This window comes from Physeter macrocephalus, chromosome 8, assembly GCF_002837175.3.
Source record: "Physeter macrocephalus isolate SW-GA chromosome 8, ASM283717v5, whole genome shotgun sequence".
In the NCBI taxonomy this organism is placed as follows: Eukaryota; Metazoa; Chordata; class Mammalia; order Artiodactyla; family Physeteridae; genus Physeter; species Physeter macrocephalus.
Window position 1 is genome coordinate 131,302,506 of NC_041221.1, and position 20,486 is coordinate 131,322,991.

A 20,486-nucleotide genomic window follows, 5' to 3' on the forward strand; every position below is an offset into this window, starting at 1 on the left:
GCATGTGAGATCTTCCCAGACCTGGGCACGAACCCATGTCCCCTGCATTGGCAGGCGGACTCTCAACCACTGCGCCACCAGGGAAGCCCTAGGCAGTGATTTCTTAGATATAACACCAAAAGCACAAACACCAAAAGAAAAAACAGATAAGTTGGGCTTCCTAACAATTAAAAACTTTTGGATAAACAGCAAGGTCCTGCAGTAGAGCACAGGGAACTATATTCAGTATCCTGTGATAAACCATAATGGAAAAGAATATGGAAAAGAATATGTATATGTATAACTGAATCACTTTGCTGTACAGCAGAAATTAGCACAACATTGTAAGTCAACTATACTTCAATAAACAAAAAAAAATAAAAATTTTTAAAAATCAAAAAAGATTAAAACCTTTTGTGTTTCAAAGGATGCCATCATGAAAGTGAAGAATGAGAGAATGAGAGAAAATATTTGCAAGTTATGTATCTGATCAAAATATATATCTAGATTATGTAAAAAACTTCTACAACTTATTAAAAAGACAACCTAGTTAAAAAGTGGGCAAAGGATTTGAATAGACATGTCTCTATTCATTACACCATATTCAATATTCTGTATATGCAGTTGGCTCATAATCCCTTGAAAAGATGCTCCATATCATGAGTTATCAGGGAAATGCAAATGAAAACTACAGTGAAATGCCACATCACACCAGTTAAAAAAAATTCTGAAAACCAAAATTTTTTGCTGCTTTGAGCATATCTGAATAGCTGGGAAGGTTCCATGAGTATTGGTTTTGGGGTTACAAATAAATTTTAATAAGTAGGCAAGTTTGCAACTATAAAATCTATGATTTAGGAGAATTGACTGTACAACTTTAAAATGAAATAGTTGAATAGAGCCCACTCTGTCTTGGTTGTTCCAGGTCTCACAACAGAGCAGCCAAGTCAGTCATTCATGTCCCTTATCTGTTTACCCAGGTACTTATTTGGCATAAAATAAAATCACTGAACAGGTGATTCTGATGATGGGCCAAGTTGTGAATTTACTGATATGGTCCAGCCTCTCAACTTTATACATGAGCTGATAAATGGACTATCCCTTGCTGGATGTCACATAGCAAAAAATTTTTTAAAGGACAGTAACAAGTATTTGCAAGGATGTGGAGAAATCGGAACCCTCATTCACTAGTAGTAGGAATGGAAAATGGTGCCACCATTAGGGAAAGCATTTTGTCAGTTTCTCTGGAAGTTAAACATAGAGTTACCATATAACCAGCAATTATACTGGTTATAATTTACTTAATAGGTATATGCTCAAGAAAATTAAAAACATGTCTATACTGTAAAGCAACTACACTTCAATTTTTAAAAATTGCTAAATATGAATTAATAAAACAGTACAAAACATGTCCACACAAAAATGTGTACATGAATGTTGGTAGCAACTCAGCCAAGAAGTGGAAACAACCCAACATAAACAAAATGTAGACTATCCATACAATGAAATGTTTTGTTACTCAGCAATAAAAAAGAATAAAGTACTGATAAATGCTACAACCTGGATGAACCTTGAACACATGAAGCTAAGTGTAAGAAGCCAGTCACAAAGGACCTCATAGTGTGACTCCATTAATATGAAATGTTGAGAATAGGCCAATCCAGAGACAGAAAGTGGCTGCCTAGAGCTGTGGGAGTTGATAGGGAATTGAGGAATGTGACTGGTAATTGGTGTGGGGTTCCCTTTTGGGATGATGGAAAGGATCTAGAATTAGATAGTGTTGTTAGTTGTACAACTCTGTGCATATATTAAAAAAATCACTGAATTGTATCTTCTGCAAGGGTAAATTTTATGGTATGTGAATTATATCTTAAAACTTTTATTAAAATCTGTTTAATTTTAAAGAAAAAGGAAGAAATCTAAACAATAATACATTTTTTATGTGATAGTTAAAGTAAATATTTAATGTTTCAAATTATTGGTGTTATTTTTCATGAACATTATGATGAGCCTTATTTTTGTTATTTTTTAATAAAAAATAAACAGTACAAAAATGTAGAAAGTGAGACCCCTCATAAACCTGCATCACCACCCACATTTCCTTCCCAGTTTGCTTCCTTCTAAGAAAGGATATTTAATTCCTAAGAAAGAATAAATTTGAATCCTGAGAAGCTCTTCTGATGTGGCCATTTAGCATACCTCCTGATTCACTTGACTTTGTAGTCCCATAAGTAGAATGGGGGCCTTCTTTATGAGAAAGTATGTGCTTTATGAATGACAGAGCTGTTGGTGGGCTGTATTACTTCCATGTCAAGACACAGAATTCTTGTCTGTCATCTTAGTCAACTTTTTTTTTTTTTTAATGCCAGAGTGTTTCTTTGGCTGGCTTCTGGGGCTAAGCAAGAATTCTAAAGCAGGATTCTAAATTGTCTTTAACCTAAGAAGCAGAGTACTTGTACAAACCCTTACTGAGTACTTGTGGGCCAGTATTTTCTATTTGGGAGGCTATTTACTTTTTACATGGTAATAGATTAGCTGCAGTAAAAGCCTAAATCAGTGCTCTTTTGGTTACTCTGAACATACGTAGACATTGCTGTACAAACGGAGGAAGTGGCTCTTCTCTAAGTATGGGGGTGGTTAATTATATCACTGTTATGTATTTGGAACATCTTTAACAATTGAGTTTTAAGAGAAATATTTATTTGTTCTTTCAGATGTTTTTATACCTATGCCAGAGAACTTATTAGTAAATTTAAATGAAAGTAAAGAGGTAAGGGACACTTTCCTATCTGACATGTTTAATTGAAATGTTGAAGGAATATATTTTTAAAATGAACTTTAAGTAGAATTTTGCTTCTCTCTGTGACATTTCTAAGATGTATAGCATTTCTATTTGCAGTTAGTTAAAATTCATCAGATGAACAGCTTTTGATTTTGCCCTTGAACTGATTGCTTTTAAGTTTAATGTATCCATTTGTAGTAGGGTAGAAGATAAGCCTATTCCATAAATGAGAGAAACCTGAAGGAAACCTGCCTTGCCAGCCATTTGGGAAATTGGGAGGGTTGCTGAGATAAGCTTCTGGTCACTACATAGAAGCACTTTAGGCTGCTTTCAGTGCCCTTTGCTTTTCTGATTCACAGAGTGTCATTGGGGTCAGTTCAGAAGAAACTCTTATTACCTGCCTGGAAATTGCCATGACATAATACAGTGAGAGGTGAACAGAATGTGTCTGAAGGGGGGATGTTGTCTACCCTGTACATGCATATATGCCGTAGGGGTAACATTTTAACTAGCAAGTCTATGGTCTCAGCTCTTGGCAATGGTGACTTCGCCATAGTGTGAAGTATTTTTTTCCCCATTAACTCTCTTTATTTGTACAACCTAACCTGAATAGGTAGTTGTTTTTTGTTTTGTTTTTCTTTTGTAGTAATATTACTAGTTGGCAAATTTACTGGCTATCTTAGATTTTGCAGTAGGGAAGAGTTAAACGCACTTTGGAACTGAAAAGAATAAAGTGTATAGAGGTGATTGAGAAGGCCATATTTCATGGCATTTAAATATGTAAAATCTCTAAACTGTGATGGTTCTTTTGGATACATTTGGACTTATAGTCTTGCTGGACTACTGCATGTGCAAGAACTGTAAGGCCCCAATTTTGATTTGTCTTGCTTGCCAATTTATAATGTTGACTTAAAATGGCTTTCTTGTCATTTGACCAACTTCATTGTTTACTGTACTGTCTGTAGATTCTCTGACCATCATCATGACTCAATGTCTTGTCTGTTGTATGCGTCAGTGACTTAATGTGAAAAAAAATTTTTTATTGTAACACTCTTGAGTTTTCTTGCTTTATTTCACAAGCTCGTCCAAGATTTACTGAAAACTTTGCCGCAAATGTTCACCAAGACCCTGGAGACCCAGAGTGCCTTGGGTCCAGCCCTTCAGGCTGCCTTTAAGCTGATGTCCCCAACTGGTGGTCGAATGTCTGTTTTTCAAACACAACTCCCAACTCTTGGAGTGGGAGCCCTGAAACCACGAGAGGAACCCAACCAAAGGTCATCTGCTAAGGTTAGAAAGTCATCAAGTGCATGATAAGATTTATGCTGGTGCTTTGTCCCTTTGAGTACAGAGCTTATTTCAAATTTATTTTTCAGTTGTGAAAAGGAGGGAATATAAGGAAATGGATAAAGTGTTTCTCCTCTTTTGTGTAGACATTTCTATTTTATTACATTATTTTCTATCTGATTCACCTTACCTTATGTATAGATCTTTAGCAGGCCATAGCAATGCCACCTGCCTTTGATGAGAAAGTCAGGCAGACTAAGAGAATATGCTTGTCAGGGACAAAGTAGAACCTGGATGATGAATAAAAAGTAGTCATGGTTTGGTATATTGACTGCCATGGATTGCTTTTGAGCACCTTGTGTGTGTAAACTTAGTTTGAGATGTGTATTTCTCAAAAGATTATGATAGTGTGGCCATATACTGTAATGATTAGGGTGTCAGTCTTGGAATAAGTCTGCCTAAGTCTCACTGCTTTTTAGATGTGTGAGCTTGAATAGTTACATAATTTCTTTGCCCCTCTTTTTCCTTATATTTATAAAATGAAAATATCGATAGTACCCATCTCTTATGACAGATGAAAAGTATTACATATGAGTTTAGAAGCTTCCAGCATAATAAACATTTAATAGATTATCAAAATTAGTATAATAGGTATATTTCTTTTTAAAAGTAAAACAAAATAGTAAATTCTTAAGCAGGACATGTTTCATACTGCAAAAAGAGGAAATATCACAAAACGAAAGGATTTTGTAGAATGCCCAAGGATAATTGTTAACCCTTGGTATATATGGATAGGTGTATAAATTTTATGACAATTTAATGATTTAAAATTTTTTCTCTTTGTAATTATGAATAGGAAATTCACTTGACACCATCAACTGACTTCTATAAGAAATTAGCCTTGGACTGTTCTGGTCAGCAGGTAGCTGTTGACTTATTCCTTCTGAGTGGACAGTATTCTGATTTGGCTTCTCTGGGTAAGTTCGTCCTAGTGATTATTTTTCTCATGTGAATGTCAAAATGGTATTTTTATGATGATATGTTAAAAGAGGACAAAGTGAAAGAATTCTTATTCCCTTGGGAAGTTAGTTTAGTTTATAATAAACCTTATAGTCTTATACTCTGAATATTTATAATAGAGAAATTTCTATATTACTATTTAAAGGGATGAAATAATTCTTTTTTGCCAATATCTTAGGAGGCTAAGGAAAGGTTGATTCAAATGCTTGTAGTTACTCTGGTGTAGTAATAGTAGTTAATGGCAGAACTTAAAAGGAGTATGTGTTCTCTTCCAGGTTGTATTTCTCGGTATTCAGCAGGTAGTGTCTATTATTATCCCTCTTACCACCACCAGCACAACCCAGTGCAAGTGCAGAAATTACAGAAGGAACTACAGAGATACCTCACTCGGAAGATTGGCTTTGAGGCAGTCATGAGGATTCGGTGTACCAAAGGTGGGGGCACTTTTTTCTTTTACACTCACAAAGGCGTAAATGTTGCTTTTGATATGAATAAATATACACATATTTTCACCTAGTCTTTTCTCATAAGATTTGTTCTTCTAAAAAAAAAAAAAAAAAAAGATTTGTTCTTTTAAGGTATTGTACTTACTTTGACAGACTATGCAATTAAGAATAGAGAAGACACATATTGAAAAACTAAGGACTATTTTTTTTATAGGAATTGCTATTTTTAAAAATTTATTATTTTTTAAATTTATTTATTAATTTATTTATTTTGGCTGTGTTGGGTCTTCGTTGCTGCAAGCGGGCTTTCTCTAGTTGCAGCAAGCGGGCTTTCTCTAGTTGCAGCAAGCGGACTTCTCATTGTGGTGGCTTCTCTTGTTGCGGAGTGCGGGCTCTAGGTGGGTGGGCTTCTGTAGTTGTGGCTCACAGGCTCTAGAGCGCAGGCTCAGTAGTTGTGGCACATGGGCTTAGTTGCTCCACGGCATGTGGGATCTTCCCGGACCAGGGCTCGAACCCGCGTCCCCTGCATTGGCTGGCGGATTCTTAACCACTGCGCCACCTGGGAAGCCCTAGGGACTATTTTGAATATACTAAAAACCACTGAATTGTACACTTGAAAAGTGTGGGGTTTTTTCTATGTGAATTGTATCTCAGTGAAAAAATATCTCCAAAGAAAATAAAACATATTACTGGTGGATTTTTATTCCACTTATTGAACAGTAATAGTGGAAGATCTTTTTTTGTTACAACTATTTTTTAAAATTGTGGTAAAACAGACATAACATAAAATTTACCATTTTACAGGACTTCCCTGGTGGTCCAGTGGTTAAGGCTCCATGTTTCCGATGCAGGGGGCGCAGGTTCAAACCCTGGTCGGGGAACTAAGATCCCACATGCTGCACAGTGCAGCCAAAAAATTAAAAATTAAAAAATTTTTATCATTTTCCCATTTTTAAGTATACATTTGAGTGGCATTTAGTACATTCTCATTGTTGTGCAGCCATCACCACCATCCATCTCCAGAAGTAGGGTATCTTTTAGTTTGTGTTCTTCTCATTCTGCACCTGCTACTAATACCTTGCCGCACTGTTGCTTTGGAAATAGTCTCACAGTTTCAGAATGCATGTGTTCAAAATGTTTTTCAGGATAAATGTTTTGTGGTTGCTAAATATGACAACTATTTTCTTATGAAAGTGGGAAATTATAATCTTGATATTTCATTTCTCCACATTATCAACCTGTTTGTACTCTTTTATTCAGATTTTAAAATATTACTGCTCTGTAAAAGGGTATGAAGCAATAATTTTTTACAGTGGAAAGATTATGTGAAATATGTAGCAAAAAATAGGTATCAAAAGATAAGGATCCACAAACCTGTCCACTAGATAGATGTTAAAATATGTTGATCAAATGACGTGTCAAATGAAGTATCAGATAAATACTTAAGAGGTTGCCACATCTCCAGACAGCGCACAGATATTGGTGTCACCCATAACCGATCAGTTTCCACAATAGCATTCTGTTTCCTTTTTTTTTAATAGAAGCTTTATTGAGATAAAATTTACATATCATACAATTTACCCATTTGCAATGTATAATTCAGTGGTTTTAAATATATTCACCACGATATTACCACGATCAATTTTAGAACATTTTATCATTCCCAAAAGCTACCCTGTACTGATTAGGAGTCACTTTTCATTCCCCCACCTAGGCAACTGCCAGTCTACTTTCTGTCTCTGGACTTGCCTGTTGTGGGTATTTCATATTAATGGAGTCATACAATATGAGGTCCTCTGTAACTGGCTTCTTACACTTTAATGTTTTCAAGGTTCATCCATGTTGTAGCATATATCAGTATTTCATTACCACCCCCCCTTAAAAAAATATTTCATTTGTTTTTATTTCTCATAGTATTCCATTGTATAGATACCTCATTTTGTTTATCCTTTCATCAGTTGATGAATATTTGGGTTGTTTCCACTTTTTGGATATTATGAATAGTATTGCTATGAACTTTTTTAAAAATTTTGGCCACACTGTGTAACATGTGGGATCTTAGTTCCCCAAGCAGGAGTCGAACCCACGCCCCCTGCAGTGGAAGCGCGGAGCCCTAACCACTGGACCGCCAGGGATGTCCCTTGCTATGAACATTTGTGTAGAGGGTTTTGGACCTGTTTTCATTTCTCTCAGGTCTATACCTAGGGTATATAGTTGAGTCATAAGGTAACTATGTTTAGCTTTTTGAGGAACAGCCAGACTGTTTTCTAGAAGTTGCACCATTTTACATTCCCACTAACAGTGAAAGTACTGATTTCTTCACATCCTTTTCAATACTTTTTTTTGTCCTGTTTTTTTTTTTTTAGCCATCTTAGTGGGTGTGATGTGGTATCTTGTTGAGGTTTTGATTTGTATTTCCGTATTCATGAATGAGGTTGAACATCTTTTCTTGTGCTTATTGGTTATTTATCTTCTTTGGAGAAATGTCTATTCAGATCCTTTTTCCATTTAAAAACTTGGTTTGTTTGTCTTTTTATTATTGAGTTTTAAGTGTTCTTTATATATTTTTAAATACAAGGGCTTTATCAAATATATGATTTGCAAAAATACTTTCTCCATTTTGTGGGTTGCCTTTTTCACTTTCTTAATGGTACCCTTTGAGGCACAATTGTTTTTAATTTTGGTGATGTCCCATTTATCAACTTTTTCTGTTTGTGTTTTTGGTATCTTATTGTAGCATTAAACCACTGTTTAATCCAAGGTCATGAACATTTATACGTATGTTGTCCTCTAAGACTTTTATAGTTATAATTCTTATATTTAAGTCTTTGATTTATTTTTAGTTAATTTTTGTATTTGATGAGGTAGGTGTTTGACTTCATTCTTTTGCATCTGGATATACATTTGTCCCAGCACCTTTTGTTAAAAAGACTATTCTCTCCCTGTTGAATTGTCTTGGTGTCCATGGCCCCTTGTTGAAAATTAGTTGATCATAAATGTGAAGGTTTGTTTCTGAGTTCTGAATTTTATTCTTTTTTTTTTTTTTTTTCTTTTTTTTTTGGTGGTATGCGGGCCTTCCTCCGCTGCGGCCTCTCCCGCCGCGGAGCACAGGCTCCGGACGCGCAGGCCCAGCGGCCACGGCTCACGGGCCCAGCCGCTCCGCGGCACGTGGGATCCTCCCAGACCGGGGCGCGAACCCGGCCCCCCTGCATCGGCAGGCGGACGCGCAACCACTGCGCCACCAGGGAAGCCCTGAATTTTATTCTTTTAATGTATGTCTGTATTATGCCAGGACGAAACTTTCTTGACTGTTGTGACTTTATAATAAGTTGAAATTAGGAAGTATGGGTCCTCCCAACTTTTCTCTTCCTTACCAAGATTGTTATGATATTCTGGGTCCCTTGCATTTCTGTATGAATTTTAGTTTCATCTTGTCAGTTTCTTCAAAGAAGCCAGCTGGTATTGGATAGGAATTGTATTTAATAGGTAAATTTGGGGAATATTGGCAGCTTAACAATAATAGGTCTTCCCATCCAAAAACATGGTATGTCTCTTCTTTAATTTTTTCGACAATATTTTGCAGTTTTCGGAATGTAAGTTTTGCATTTCTTTTGTTAAATTTATTCCTAAATTTTTTTTCCATTATATTTTAAATAGAATTATTTTTAAAATTTCTTTCTCCTATAAATATAGTTAATTCTTTGTATACTGATCTTGTATCCAGCAACCTTGTTGAACTTGCTTGTTAATTCTAATAGTTGTTTAGTATTTATGTTTTAAAGGGCCCATTTGTTGTATCCCATTCATTCAAGATTGATGGACCTCAGAAATGATTATTTCTGCAGATATTGGCTCTAAATTAAGGGGAATGTACATCCTAAAAGTGCTTTTAAGACTTTTTCTATTTGGCAGGACAGAAGCTATTTTATATGTACCTAACTTTGCATAAAGAGCTTGGACATAGAAACCAACCTATGCCCTCTTTCTAGAGTGCTTAATTTACTAAATCTTTGTGGTTAATTTGCTTAGGTTTCTCTCTCTTTTAATGATAAATTACATTAAATTCATATTACATGAAATAATATGCTCTTGGTAAAGCTACAAAAAAAAAAGGTACAGTACAAAAAGATATAAAATGAGAAATTAAACTTAAGCCAGTATAGTCTACCTCAGAGTTTCTCATATGCCCTTGAAAAAGTTTTCCCGTGCATATATAAGCATGGGAGTATATTTTCGCCTTCAAATAAAAGCAGTGAGGATCACATCTGGCTTCTTTTTCTGTATATACTTTGTTTTCGTATGTACAGAACTACATCCTCCTTTTTTTCCTGATTACTGTTGTAAAGTTGGTTTTTATTTCACAAGCAAAATATATACCTGTTATTTGTAAAAAATGAAAACATTATTGATAAAGCTAAAGTCCTGTTGTATAAGCTTGTGTGTGTGTTATTTCACCTTCACTCCATCCTTTTGTAGTCACTATAACCACATTGTGGTAATGCTAAGTTTTTCTATACATTTACATACATATGTACCTCTCCATGGAAAATATATAGTACAGTGTAGTAGCATAAATAACATTGTACATGTTTTCAGCAAATCTTGAAGATCTAATATTACTTTATGTAGATCTGTCTCATGCTTTTTAACTTCTACCCAGTATTCAGTAGAATGTAAAAATCACAATTTAGTTATTTTCCTACTCGTTGTCATTGAAGATATTTCTTATTTTTTTGTTATGCTTAATTTTTTTTTGCACATATGAATTTGGCACTTAATTGTATCTATAGAATAAATTCTTTTTTTTTGAGTTGTCAGTGTGAGCAAATACCAGTTGTGAGATTTGTTAGTAGAAACACTGTTACAAGGATATTTTACAAGGATATTCTAGGATAAATTCTTAGTTATGGAATTACTGGAGTCGAAGTAAGTACCCATTTAGAATTTTGGTAGATATTGCCAAATTATTATTGAAAAAAGTTTTTTGAAAATTTGAATTCATTTAAGAAGATATCTTTTATTCCTTCCACACTCTAACTACTGTGTATTCTTTAATATGATTCTGCTTCCAGTTACAATGTGTGGGTTGTTTTTCTCCCCACAACCAAGCAGTTAACTCAGTTCTGACATCGTCTATGTAGAGCTAACATCAGATCCCACAAGTTATGGGTTCAGTCTCACAAGACCATCTCCCATCCTTCCCCCCACCCACCATCCCATTTAAGAAGCCAGATGCAAGTCCAGTTTGTTACCTGTGCTTCTGACCAACTGGCTATAGATTGGATGTTCCAACGAATCCCTCCTTTGGTTGAAATTATTGGCTAGAGTGGCTTATAGAACTCAGAGAAACATTTTAATTACTAGATTACTAGTTTATTTTAAAAGGATATAACTCAAGAACAGCAAAATAGAAAAGATGCATAGAGCAAGATATAGGGAAAGGGAGCTTCTGGAGCTTCCTTGCTCTCTTTGAGATCTTCACTCTCCCCAAATCTCCATGTATTCACAATCCCAGAGCTCTCTAAAGGACCCCATCCTTTTGGGTTTTTATGGAGGCTTTATTACATAGTCATGACTGATAAATCACTGACATTTGGTGATTGATTCAACCTCTAGCGCCTCTCCCCTCCCTGGAGGTAGTGGTGGGGGGTTGAACTGGAAGATCTAACCCTCTTATCATATGGTTGAATCCTCTGACAACCAGCCCCCATCCTTAGGTTACCTAAGTGCTTTCCAAAGCCACTTTGTTAACATAGCAAAAGATACCTTTATGACTCTCAACACTTACGGAATTCTAAGGGTTTTAGGAGCTCTGTGCCAGGAACTGGTGAAGACCAAGTATATATTTCTTATAAACCACAATATCACATCTAAACTTTTTAATTTACTCTGTGCTATTCTGATAAGTGACAAGGATAAAATGTAAATATCTATATGTAGGTGTATATAAATCATTTTGATATATTTTTCTTTTCTAGGTCTTTCCATTCATACTTTCCATGGGAACTTCTTTGTTCGGTCCACAGACTTACTGTCTTTACCCAATGTAAACCCAGATGCTGGGTATGCAGTACAGATGTCAGTGGAAGAGAGTCTTACTGACACTCAGTTGGTTTCCTTTCAGTCAGCACTCTTGTATACATCCAGCAAAGGTAAGTTTTTTTGTTTGTTTTACTGTGGCAAAAACACATAACATGAGATCTATCCTCTTAACAAAATTTAAGTCTAAAATACCGTATTGTTAACTATAAGCACAATGATATAGCAAAGGTAAGATTTTTGATTTGGCCATGTAGTCTATGACTTGTGATAAACTCCTTGAGAGTCTACTTAGTGTCTGAAATATGTTCTGGTAATACAACAGTCAATAAAGCTGAATTAAAAACCTTTTTCTCATAGTGCTTATTCTAGTAGGGAAGACAAACAATAAAGAAGATACATAAGTAAAATAGTAGTATGTTACATAGTAATATCAGTTAATGAGAAACAGAAAGCAGGTGAAGGGTTTAAGAAGTGCTCAGGGGATTGTTTTTTAAGATAGGGTTGCCAGGAAAGGTCTCACAGAGGGTGACGTTTGAGTTAAGTTTTGAAGGAACTCAAACGGAAGATAAACACTTTTTAAGGGTATAATTTGTTTAGTACTAATTAATTTATAATGTGTTTTGTCCTAAAGATGATGTGAAGGCTGGTTAAATTTATTTTTATTATTTTAAAGATTCACAGCTCTCACCCTATTCTGTTTGTCTCCTTAAAAAAGGTTTTGGAAGTGTTTCTGTGCTATGTCTACTGACCTTCACAGCCCCACCAAAATCTGTAAAAAATGTATAATACAGATATTGTAATGAAAACCTTTAGTATGAGAGAAGTCCAGTTTTTGTACTGTGATTGTAATACTGCATGTCATAAATGTAAAAGTAAGATGGATTTCTGTCTCTAGGTATCATTTTTTGACAGAAGAACATCCCAATCCTTTTTCTGCTCATTGATTTTTCTTAACATTAAAAAAAAAAAAAAATAGGGGCTTCCCTGGTGGCGCAGTAGTTGAGAGTCCGCCTGCCGATGCAGGGGACACGGGTTCATGCCCTGGTCTGGGAAGATCCCACATGCCGCAGAGCGGCTGGGCCCATGAACCATGGCCGCTGAGTCTGTACGTCCGGAGCCTGTGCTCCACAACGGGAGATGCCACAACAGTGAGAGGCCCGCGTACCGCAAAACAAACAAACAAACAAACAAAAAAACTAATATATAATTCACCTATGGTAAAATCTACCATTTTAATGTTTAGTTCCACAAGTTTTGACAAATGTGTGTGTGACCACCACCACAATTTAGGTATCACAATCTGTTCCATTACCCCTCAAATCTCCTTGTGTTTTTGTAGTCATTTCTCTCCCATCCCCAGCCCCTAGCAACCATTGATCTGTTTTCTGACCCTGTAGTTTTGCCTTTGTAAGACTGTCTTGTGAATAGAATCATACAGTAGGTAGCCTTTTGTATCTGGCTCTTTCACTTAGCGTAGTGCATTTGAGATTCATCCATATTGTTTCATCCAGCAGTAGTTATTTTTTATTCCTAAGTAGTATTCCACTGTACCCAGTTTGTTTATTCACTTTCCAGTTGAGGTACATTTGGGTTGTTTCCAGTTTTTGGCCGTTTCAAATATAGCCCCTATAAACATTTGCATGTGGATTTTTGTGTGAGCATAAATTGTGATTTCACTTCAGTTAATACTTTTTCAGTGTTTTCGATGGATGGCTAGGTTGTATCCGTGAGCTTATTTATGTTTAACTTTTTAGGAAGTTGCTAAACTGTTTTCCTAAGTGGCTGTACCATTTTGCATTCACCAGCAGTGTATGAGAGTTCCAACTGCTCTGCATCCTCACCAGCATTTGCTGTTATCAGTGTTTAGTTTTTGTTTGTTGTGTTTGGTTTGAGGTTTTTTGTTTGTTTTGTTTGTCTGTTTTGCCATTTTAATAAAGTATAGTGATACCACTTTTAGTTTTATTTCATGTTTCCCTAATAACTAACATTGGATATCTTTTTATATATTTACTATTTGAAGTTTAGTTTATTTCTAATGTTTTGTTTTTATGGAAAATGTGATTTTAATATCTATCCATGTCCACAAATCTTTGTCATTTCTGAAAATTTCCCTGAGATGGATTTCTAGGATTGGAAATAAAAAGTATAGAGATCAACTGTTTAGAAAAATCTTGGTATTGTCAGATTGCTTTTCAGAAATATTTTACCAATTTGTAGTCCCATCCAGTGCCCTTTTCATTTCAGCCTCTGATTTTGTGTGCATGTATCTGTGTGTGTCTGTATCTATGTGTGTAATAGTTGTTGTTGCCAATATGATAGGCTAAACATTGTATCTTATTTCTTTTAGTTCTCAATGTTTTTATCTAGACAAGAAGCACTAAACAATGTTACCCTTTTTTGTAGATATCACTTCTCTTTAAAAGTAATTTGTATGAGCTCCTCCTAGATACAATTACTTTAGTCTTCATGTGTCCCTGCAGGTTGTAGTGTGGGTATCCTCTCTAGTTTTTTTACTTGTTCTTTTTCTTTGTTGTTCAAGGTCTTGCTCATTAGAAATTTTTTAAAGATTGACATGATACTTGATATTTTATGGCTCTCAAAAGATTTTCATTTTTGTTTCTTGTATTTATTGATTTTTATTGTTGTGGGTAATTAACCAGAGGATGTATTGTGACTATTAGTTGATTTCTTTTTTTTAATGAAAGCTTTGTTTGTTTGTTTGTTTATAATTTGGCTGTGGTGAGCGGCTTTAGTCTATTTCTTTTAAATTTTTTTCCTGTGATTAAAAAGAAACATAAAATTTCTCTGGGGCTTCCCTGGTGGCACAGTGGTTGAGAGTCCGCCTGCTGATGCAGGGGACACGGGTTCGTGCCACGGTCTGGGAAGATCCCACATGCCGTGGAGCGGCTAGGCCCGTGAGCCATGGCCGCTGAGCCTGCGCGTCCGGAGCCTGTGTTCCACAACGGGAGAGGCCACAACAGTGAAAGGCCCGCGTAGCGCAAAAAAAAAAAAAAAAAAAAAAAGAAATTTCTCTGGACTTCAAATATGAAAACGGAGCCTGTGTTCCACAACGGGAGAGGCCACAACAGTGAAAGGCCCGCGTAGAGCAAAAAAAAAAAAAAAAAAAAAAAAAGAAATTTCTCTGGACTTCAAATATCAAAACAAACTCTAGAACACATCTAGGAGTAGTGTTGTCTTACAGTATGTATATTTTCCCAAAATTGTGTTTACGAAAAAGGGTAAAGTAACCAAAAAATTCAGAAAAGAAACTTTTAAGAAGCTAGCATGTTACCATCATTTGGATATGATCCCTGTGGTCTTTTCAGTAATACCTTGAAGAAAAATAATTTTGTAGTAAAAAAAAATAAAAGAAATAATGCTTTAGAGTTTTCACGAATTAAAGTTTTGATACTATCCCTGCTTACTATACATAACCCTGTTTTGGTTCCAAATTGAAAAGAACTGATTTTTCCAAGTAACTTTAATACAAACTTTTTTTTATAGCGCTGTCCCTCACTATCATTTGTATGTTTTGTCCAAAGGTGAAAGAAGAATTCGTGTTCATACTTTGTGTTTGCCAGTAGTTTCAACTCTAAATGAAGTCTTTCTTGGAGCTGATGTTCAAGCAATTTCAGGGTTATTGGCCAATATGGGTAAGAATTGTTATCACCTATTGCAAATATATTGCAAGTAGTAACATTTGAAATGTCCACATAGTTTTGTTTTCCTTTAAATAATTAGCTTTACAATTTCAATATTTTGGATCCGGTGTATGCCTGCTAAGTAAATGGATCTGCTGCAGATAACCTGATCTTTTTTTTTTTTTAATTTAAACAGCTTTATTGAAATGTAGTTTCAGTTTATTGAGATATAAGTGATATAACAATCACTTAACCCATTTAAGTATACAATTCCATTGTTTTGAGTATATATACAGATTTGTGTGGCCATCACCTCAATCCAGTTTTAGAACATTTCTGTCACCCCCAAAAGAACCTCATGTCCATTAACACTTACTGCTCACTCCCTTCTTCTTCCCTCACTGGCCTTAGGCAACCACTAAACTTTTCTGCCTCACAATCTGCCTGCTATGGACTTAAATAACCGTGTTTTCCTTAATGTTTTCCATCTCAGAGTTGCTTTCTTGGATTTTTTTTTTTTGGATCCTTTTTTCAAATACATAGAGCTTAACATCATTTTGTTTCTTGCTCCCTTTCTCCTTCAGGGATGACTACCAGTGGGTCCATTTGCTTCAAACTCAAATCTGCCTATAATAGGAATAATTACCTATTTTCTTGAATTTCCTATTGGGAAAATTTTTCTTTAATGGAACATGGTAAAGAATCGAACCTCACTTTAGTCTCATGCGTTGTCAAAAGTTAAAAATTGTGACCTAAGAAATTTGAGGGTCATTGCCTTTATATTTAGTTGAACTGGTATGTTTTGGTAACAGTGTGATTATTATTATTTTCAGCAACAACTATATATCAGGCAGTATTTGTGGATTTAAAAAAAACTTCACAACAAATTATAGTTCTGTTATTAAAATTGGTTGATCCCAATATGCACTTTTTTTCACATTTTGTCAAAATCTTTAAAATCAGGATGTCTTCAATTGATAAAGTCTTAGAGTTACTGTTGATCAGGTAAACAGTAGTCTTCATTCTTTCTTGCTTATGTACAAATTTGGTCATAGCAGTTAATAACATCACCTCATTGAGTGTATTTTTTTTTTAATCTTTTGGCCACGTTGCGTGGCCTGTGGGATCTTCGTTCCCTGAGCAGGGATCAAACCCATTCCCCCTGCATTGGAAGCATGGAATCTTAACCAGTGGACCACCAGGGAAGTCCCTCCCCTAGCACAGGCTCTGGACGTGCAGGCTCAGCGGCCATGGCTTATGGGCCCAGCCGCTCCGCGGCATGTGGGATCTTCCCAGACCGGGGCACGAACCCGTGTCCCCTGCATTGGCAGGCGGACTCTCAACCACTGTGCCACCAGGGAAGCCCCATTGAGTGTATTTTTGATAGCACATGAATTGAGTTTAGTTATAGTTTGAGAAGTCTTCAAAACAATTATAGTGTTTTTAGTATTGAAGAAATTTTTTGAGTATAAAGAAAAGCATAAAACAGTGGCATGACAGATGATGAAGATCATCTAAATGCCAAGAGTTCTTTCAATAAATATGAAATAAAAATTCTCTGTGTTAAGAAAGCATGTGTGTTTAATTGCAGAGTTTTTTCTTTCTCAATGATACATAAAATAAAATGGTGGGTTACAATTAATAACATCTTAGATTTGGGAAAATACAGTTTTCGCATTTTACAAGTAAGGATACTGAGGCTCATGAAGGTTAAATTACTTTCCAAATATTCATACTGCTAGGAAATAGCAGAAGAACATTTCAACACAGATTGATTTGATTTTCCAAAGTATGTGCTGTTAACTGCTATGTTTGGTTCCTTGTGTATGTAATAACTTGACAAATAATTTGTATAATTTTAAGAAACTTTTCTTTCCTTAACAGTGGGGTAGCTAAACTTCTATCTTTTTTCTCTTTTGTCCCTACCTCAACCTCTATTAGCTGTTGACAGGTCTGTGACTGCCAGTCTGAGTGATGCTCGGGATGCCCTAGTGAATGCTGTCATAGACTCTCTTTCAGCTTATCGTTCTTCAGTCCTAAGTAACCAGCAGCATGGACTTATGGTTCCTTTTTCTTTGCGGCTTTTCCCACTGTTTGTGTTGGCTCTCCTTAAACAGGTAAAAGAATCAGAATCAGAAACTAACACAGTGAAAATGTCAACAGCCAAAGTTTTTGTCCTGTGAACCACTAAACATTGTATATATAACTTTACATCAGTTAAGTTTTCTGAGGACAGGGACCTTAACTCCTATTGTATTAACGGATTTGTAACCAAAAAAATTTACAAAATACTGATTTTAAGTATGTGCCTTCTTTGTAAGAGATGCTCACTGATGAAGTATTCACTGATGTTTTCAAACATGCAAATGATCAGTTTTCCAGTTTTTCAAAACAGGAACTGTATATTTTACCACTAGAGCAACAAGTCACACACGAGACTCTTCTTATGATGCTTTCCTGCTCCCTACAATATTTCAGCCATATTTCATTTCTTTTTTTTTTGTAATGCAATTACTATTTATTTATTTAGGCTGCGTTGGGTCTTTGTTGCTGCGCACGGGCTTTCTATAGTTGCAGCGAGCGGGGGCTACTCTTCATTGCGGTACATGGGCTTCTCATTGCAGTGGCTTCTCTTGTTGAGCACAGGCTCTAGATGCACAGGCTCAGTAGTTGTGGCACACAGGCTTAGTTGCTCTGCAGCATGTGGGATCTTCCTGGACCAGGGCTCGAACCTGTGTCCCCTGCATTGGCTGGTGGATTCTTTAACCACTGCGCCACCAGGGAAGTCCTATATTTCATTTCTTAATCTTAGAAATGCCTTATACATGTGTACCTATTTCCATGATCTGCATTATGCTTTCCTATCCTTGTCTTTGAGCTCAAATGTTGTCTCTCTGGCAGCTGCCTTTCTTTCTGTGATCTGGTAGCTCTTTGTGCATATATTTATTTATACAGGACTTTTTAAGAAAATATTTATTTTTAATTTTTTAATTTTTTATATTATTATTTATTTGTCTCCCCTGCCTACGTTTTGCCCATACCCCTGGCTCCTGAAAAAAGAAAAAAAGGAAACTCTAGCCTGGTGGAGGAGGCTTATTTTTCCAATGTCCAAAATATAATGTCCTTAGAAAACAAACATGGTTACCAAAGGGGATAGCGGGGATTGGGGGAGAGATAAATTAGGAGTTTGGGATTAACATACACACTACTATATATAAGATAGGTAAATAACAAGGACCTACTGTATAGCACAGGGAACTATACTTAACATCTTATAATAACCTATACTGGGCTTCCCTGGTGGCGCAGTGGTTAAGAATCTGCCTGCCAATGCAGGGGACACGGGTTCCAGCCCTGGCCTGGGAAGATCCCACATGCCGTGGAGCAACTAAGCCTGTGCACCACAACTACTGAGCCTGTGCTCTAGAGCCCGCGAACCACAACTACTGAGCCTGAGTGCCACAACTACTGAAGCCTGCGCCTAGAGCCTGTGCTCCACAGCAAGAGAAGCCACCGCAATGAAGAAGCCCGTGCACCACAACGAAGAGTAGCCCCCGCTCGCCACAACTAGAGAAAGCCTGCGCACAGCAACGAAGACCCAATGCAGCCAAAAATGAATAAATAAAATAAATTTATATATTAAAAATAGTAACCTGTACTGGAAAAGAATCTGAAAAAGAGGAAACTGAATCACTTTGCTGCACACTTGAAACTAACACATTGTAAATTAACTATACTTCAATTAATAAAAAATGTCTAAACTTGTAGACTTAGTATAACTTTCCCTTATAAAATTTTATTAAAAAGCTCATGTTAACAGATCACCTGGGGAACCATCCCAGATTCCAGGATGAATTAAGGACTACTCGTGTCAATTTGTATACTTTCTGAACTCCAGCATTGGCCTGTCAGGTGTATGTTGTCTCTTCCAGGCAAGAAGGGCAACCTGTTACACATTGATAGAAATAGCTTTTGAATATAATTCTAGTTTCTTTAACTCAAATTATGTATTTCTACTTCTGAATATAATGTAAATGCACAGAGGTTACATAAATACTTAAATTTTAACATTTAAGAATCTGAGCTCTTCCCTCTTCAGGTCTTTCATTAAATGCTGTCCTTCACTGAGGCCTGCCTTCCCTCATCTCCCCATTTAATATGCAGTACTCTCATCCCATCCCACCGTGACATTCTTTATCTCTCTTTCTTCCTTTGTTTTTCTCCATAGCACTTAACACTGAAATACCACATATTTTGCTTGTTTATTATTTACTTCTCCCTTACTAGGATTTTTGTCCACAAGGACAAGGATTTTAACTTGTCTACCACTTTGTCCCTGCATCTAGAACAGTTCTTAGTACATAGTAGGCACTCAGTAGATATTTTTTGAATGAATAAATGGAACTTCTTTCATTTCCCATAGTACTCTTTCTTTAAGAACCTTATCTCTTCTTGCTTATTTATAGTCAGTGCATTTGGGTTTTTTTATTTGTTTTTTTAAAAATATTTATTTATTTATTTGGCTGCACTGGGTCTCCATTGCGGCATTCAAGATCTTCGTTGCGGCATGTGGTATCTTTAGTTGTGGAATGCAGGATCTAGTTCCCTGACCAGGGATTGAACCCAGGCCCCCTGCATAGGGAGCACAGAGTCTTAGCCACTGGACCACCAGGAAAGTCCCAGTGCATTTGTTTTAAGGTATACTTTCATTGCTGTTATCTCTCTGCCTCTTGATATTCCTTTCCATCAATAGAAATGGCTAAAACCTTACCTCAGAACTTCATTATTCTTCATGGAGCTAATATTCCAGTTGAAACTCACAATTACTTATTATCTGTATTCGGCTAAGCAGTTGTCTTCAAATTATTAATTTTCCTGATTGATTTGTGAGCTTTGTTACATTATTTAATTTCTCTAACTGTGGGAGAAACAAGGATAGTTAACCACCATTAATCATCACCCAGCTTTTACAGAAACTTAGATCTTTGGTCCTTCATATTTCATACATGTCTTTATTTTGTCATCTGCAATATAACTTTATCCTTCTTGCAATGTTATTTAGATTTTTACATCACTATTGCTATATGGTAGATAGAGTGTTTAGATCGATTTCATTGATTAGGAAACAAATGCTGGAGAGATTATATGACTTTGCCATGGTCAGATAATTAATTTGTCAAGACTTTCAGGTGAGGATATAGCCACGATTTAATAGATGTGTGTGACTTATTAGGTATATATATATATATATATATATATATATATATATATTTTTTTTTTTTTTTTTTTTTT

General features: G+C 35.9%; 1 protein-coding gene across 7 annotated transcripts in view; it reads left to right on the top strand.

Annotated features, from left to right (window-relative positions):
* Positions 1 to 20,486, top strand: part of SEC24A (SEC24 homolog A, COPII coat complex component) — a 60,881-nt gene that overhangs the window by 32,086 nt on the left and 8,309 nt on the right. For 5 of the 7 annotated variants that reach the window (XR_003681053.2, XM_007107062.4, XM_007107061.4 and 2 more), the window contains 7 exons: positions 2,694 to 2,749; positions 3,842 to 4,048; positions 4,902 to 5,022; positions 5,341 to 5,499; positions 11,490 to 11,663; positions 15,096 to 15,206; positions 17,136 to 17,311. Coding sequence is in view for 5 of the 7 variants with exons in the window: in XM_007107062.4 (XP_007107124.1) it covers positions 2,694 to 2,749; positions 3,842 to 4,048; positions 4,902 to 5,022; positions 5,341 to 5,499; positions 11,490 to 11,663; positions 15,096 to 15,206; positions 17,136 to 17,311 (1,004 nt within the window). In the remaining 2 variants the exon portion in view is untranslated. Of the gene's footprint in view, positions 1 to 2,693; positions 2,750 to 3,120; positions 3,820 to 3,841; positions 4,049 to 4,901; positions 5,023 to 5,340; positions 5,500 to 11,489; positions 11,664 to 15,095; positions 15,207 to 17,135; positions 17,312 to 20,486 lie in introns of those variants that run through there. The other 2 variants (XR_008618122.1, XM_028493254.2) reach the window with 2 other exon arrangements.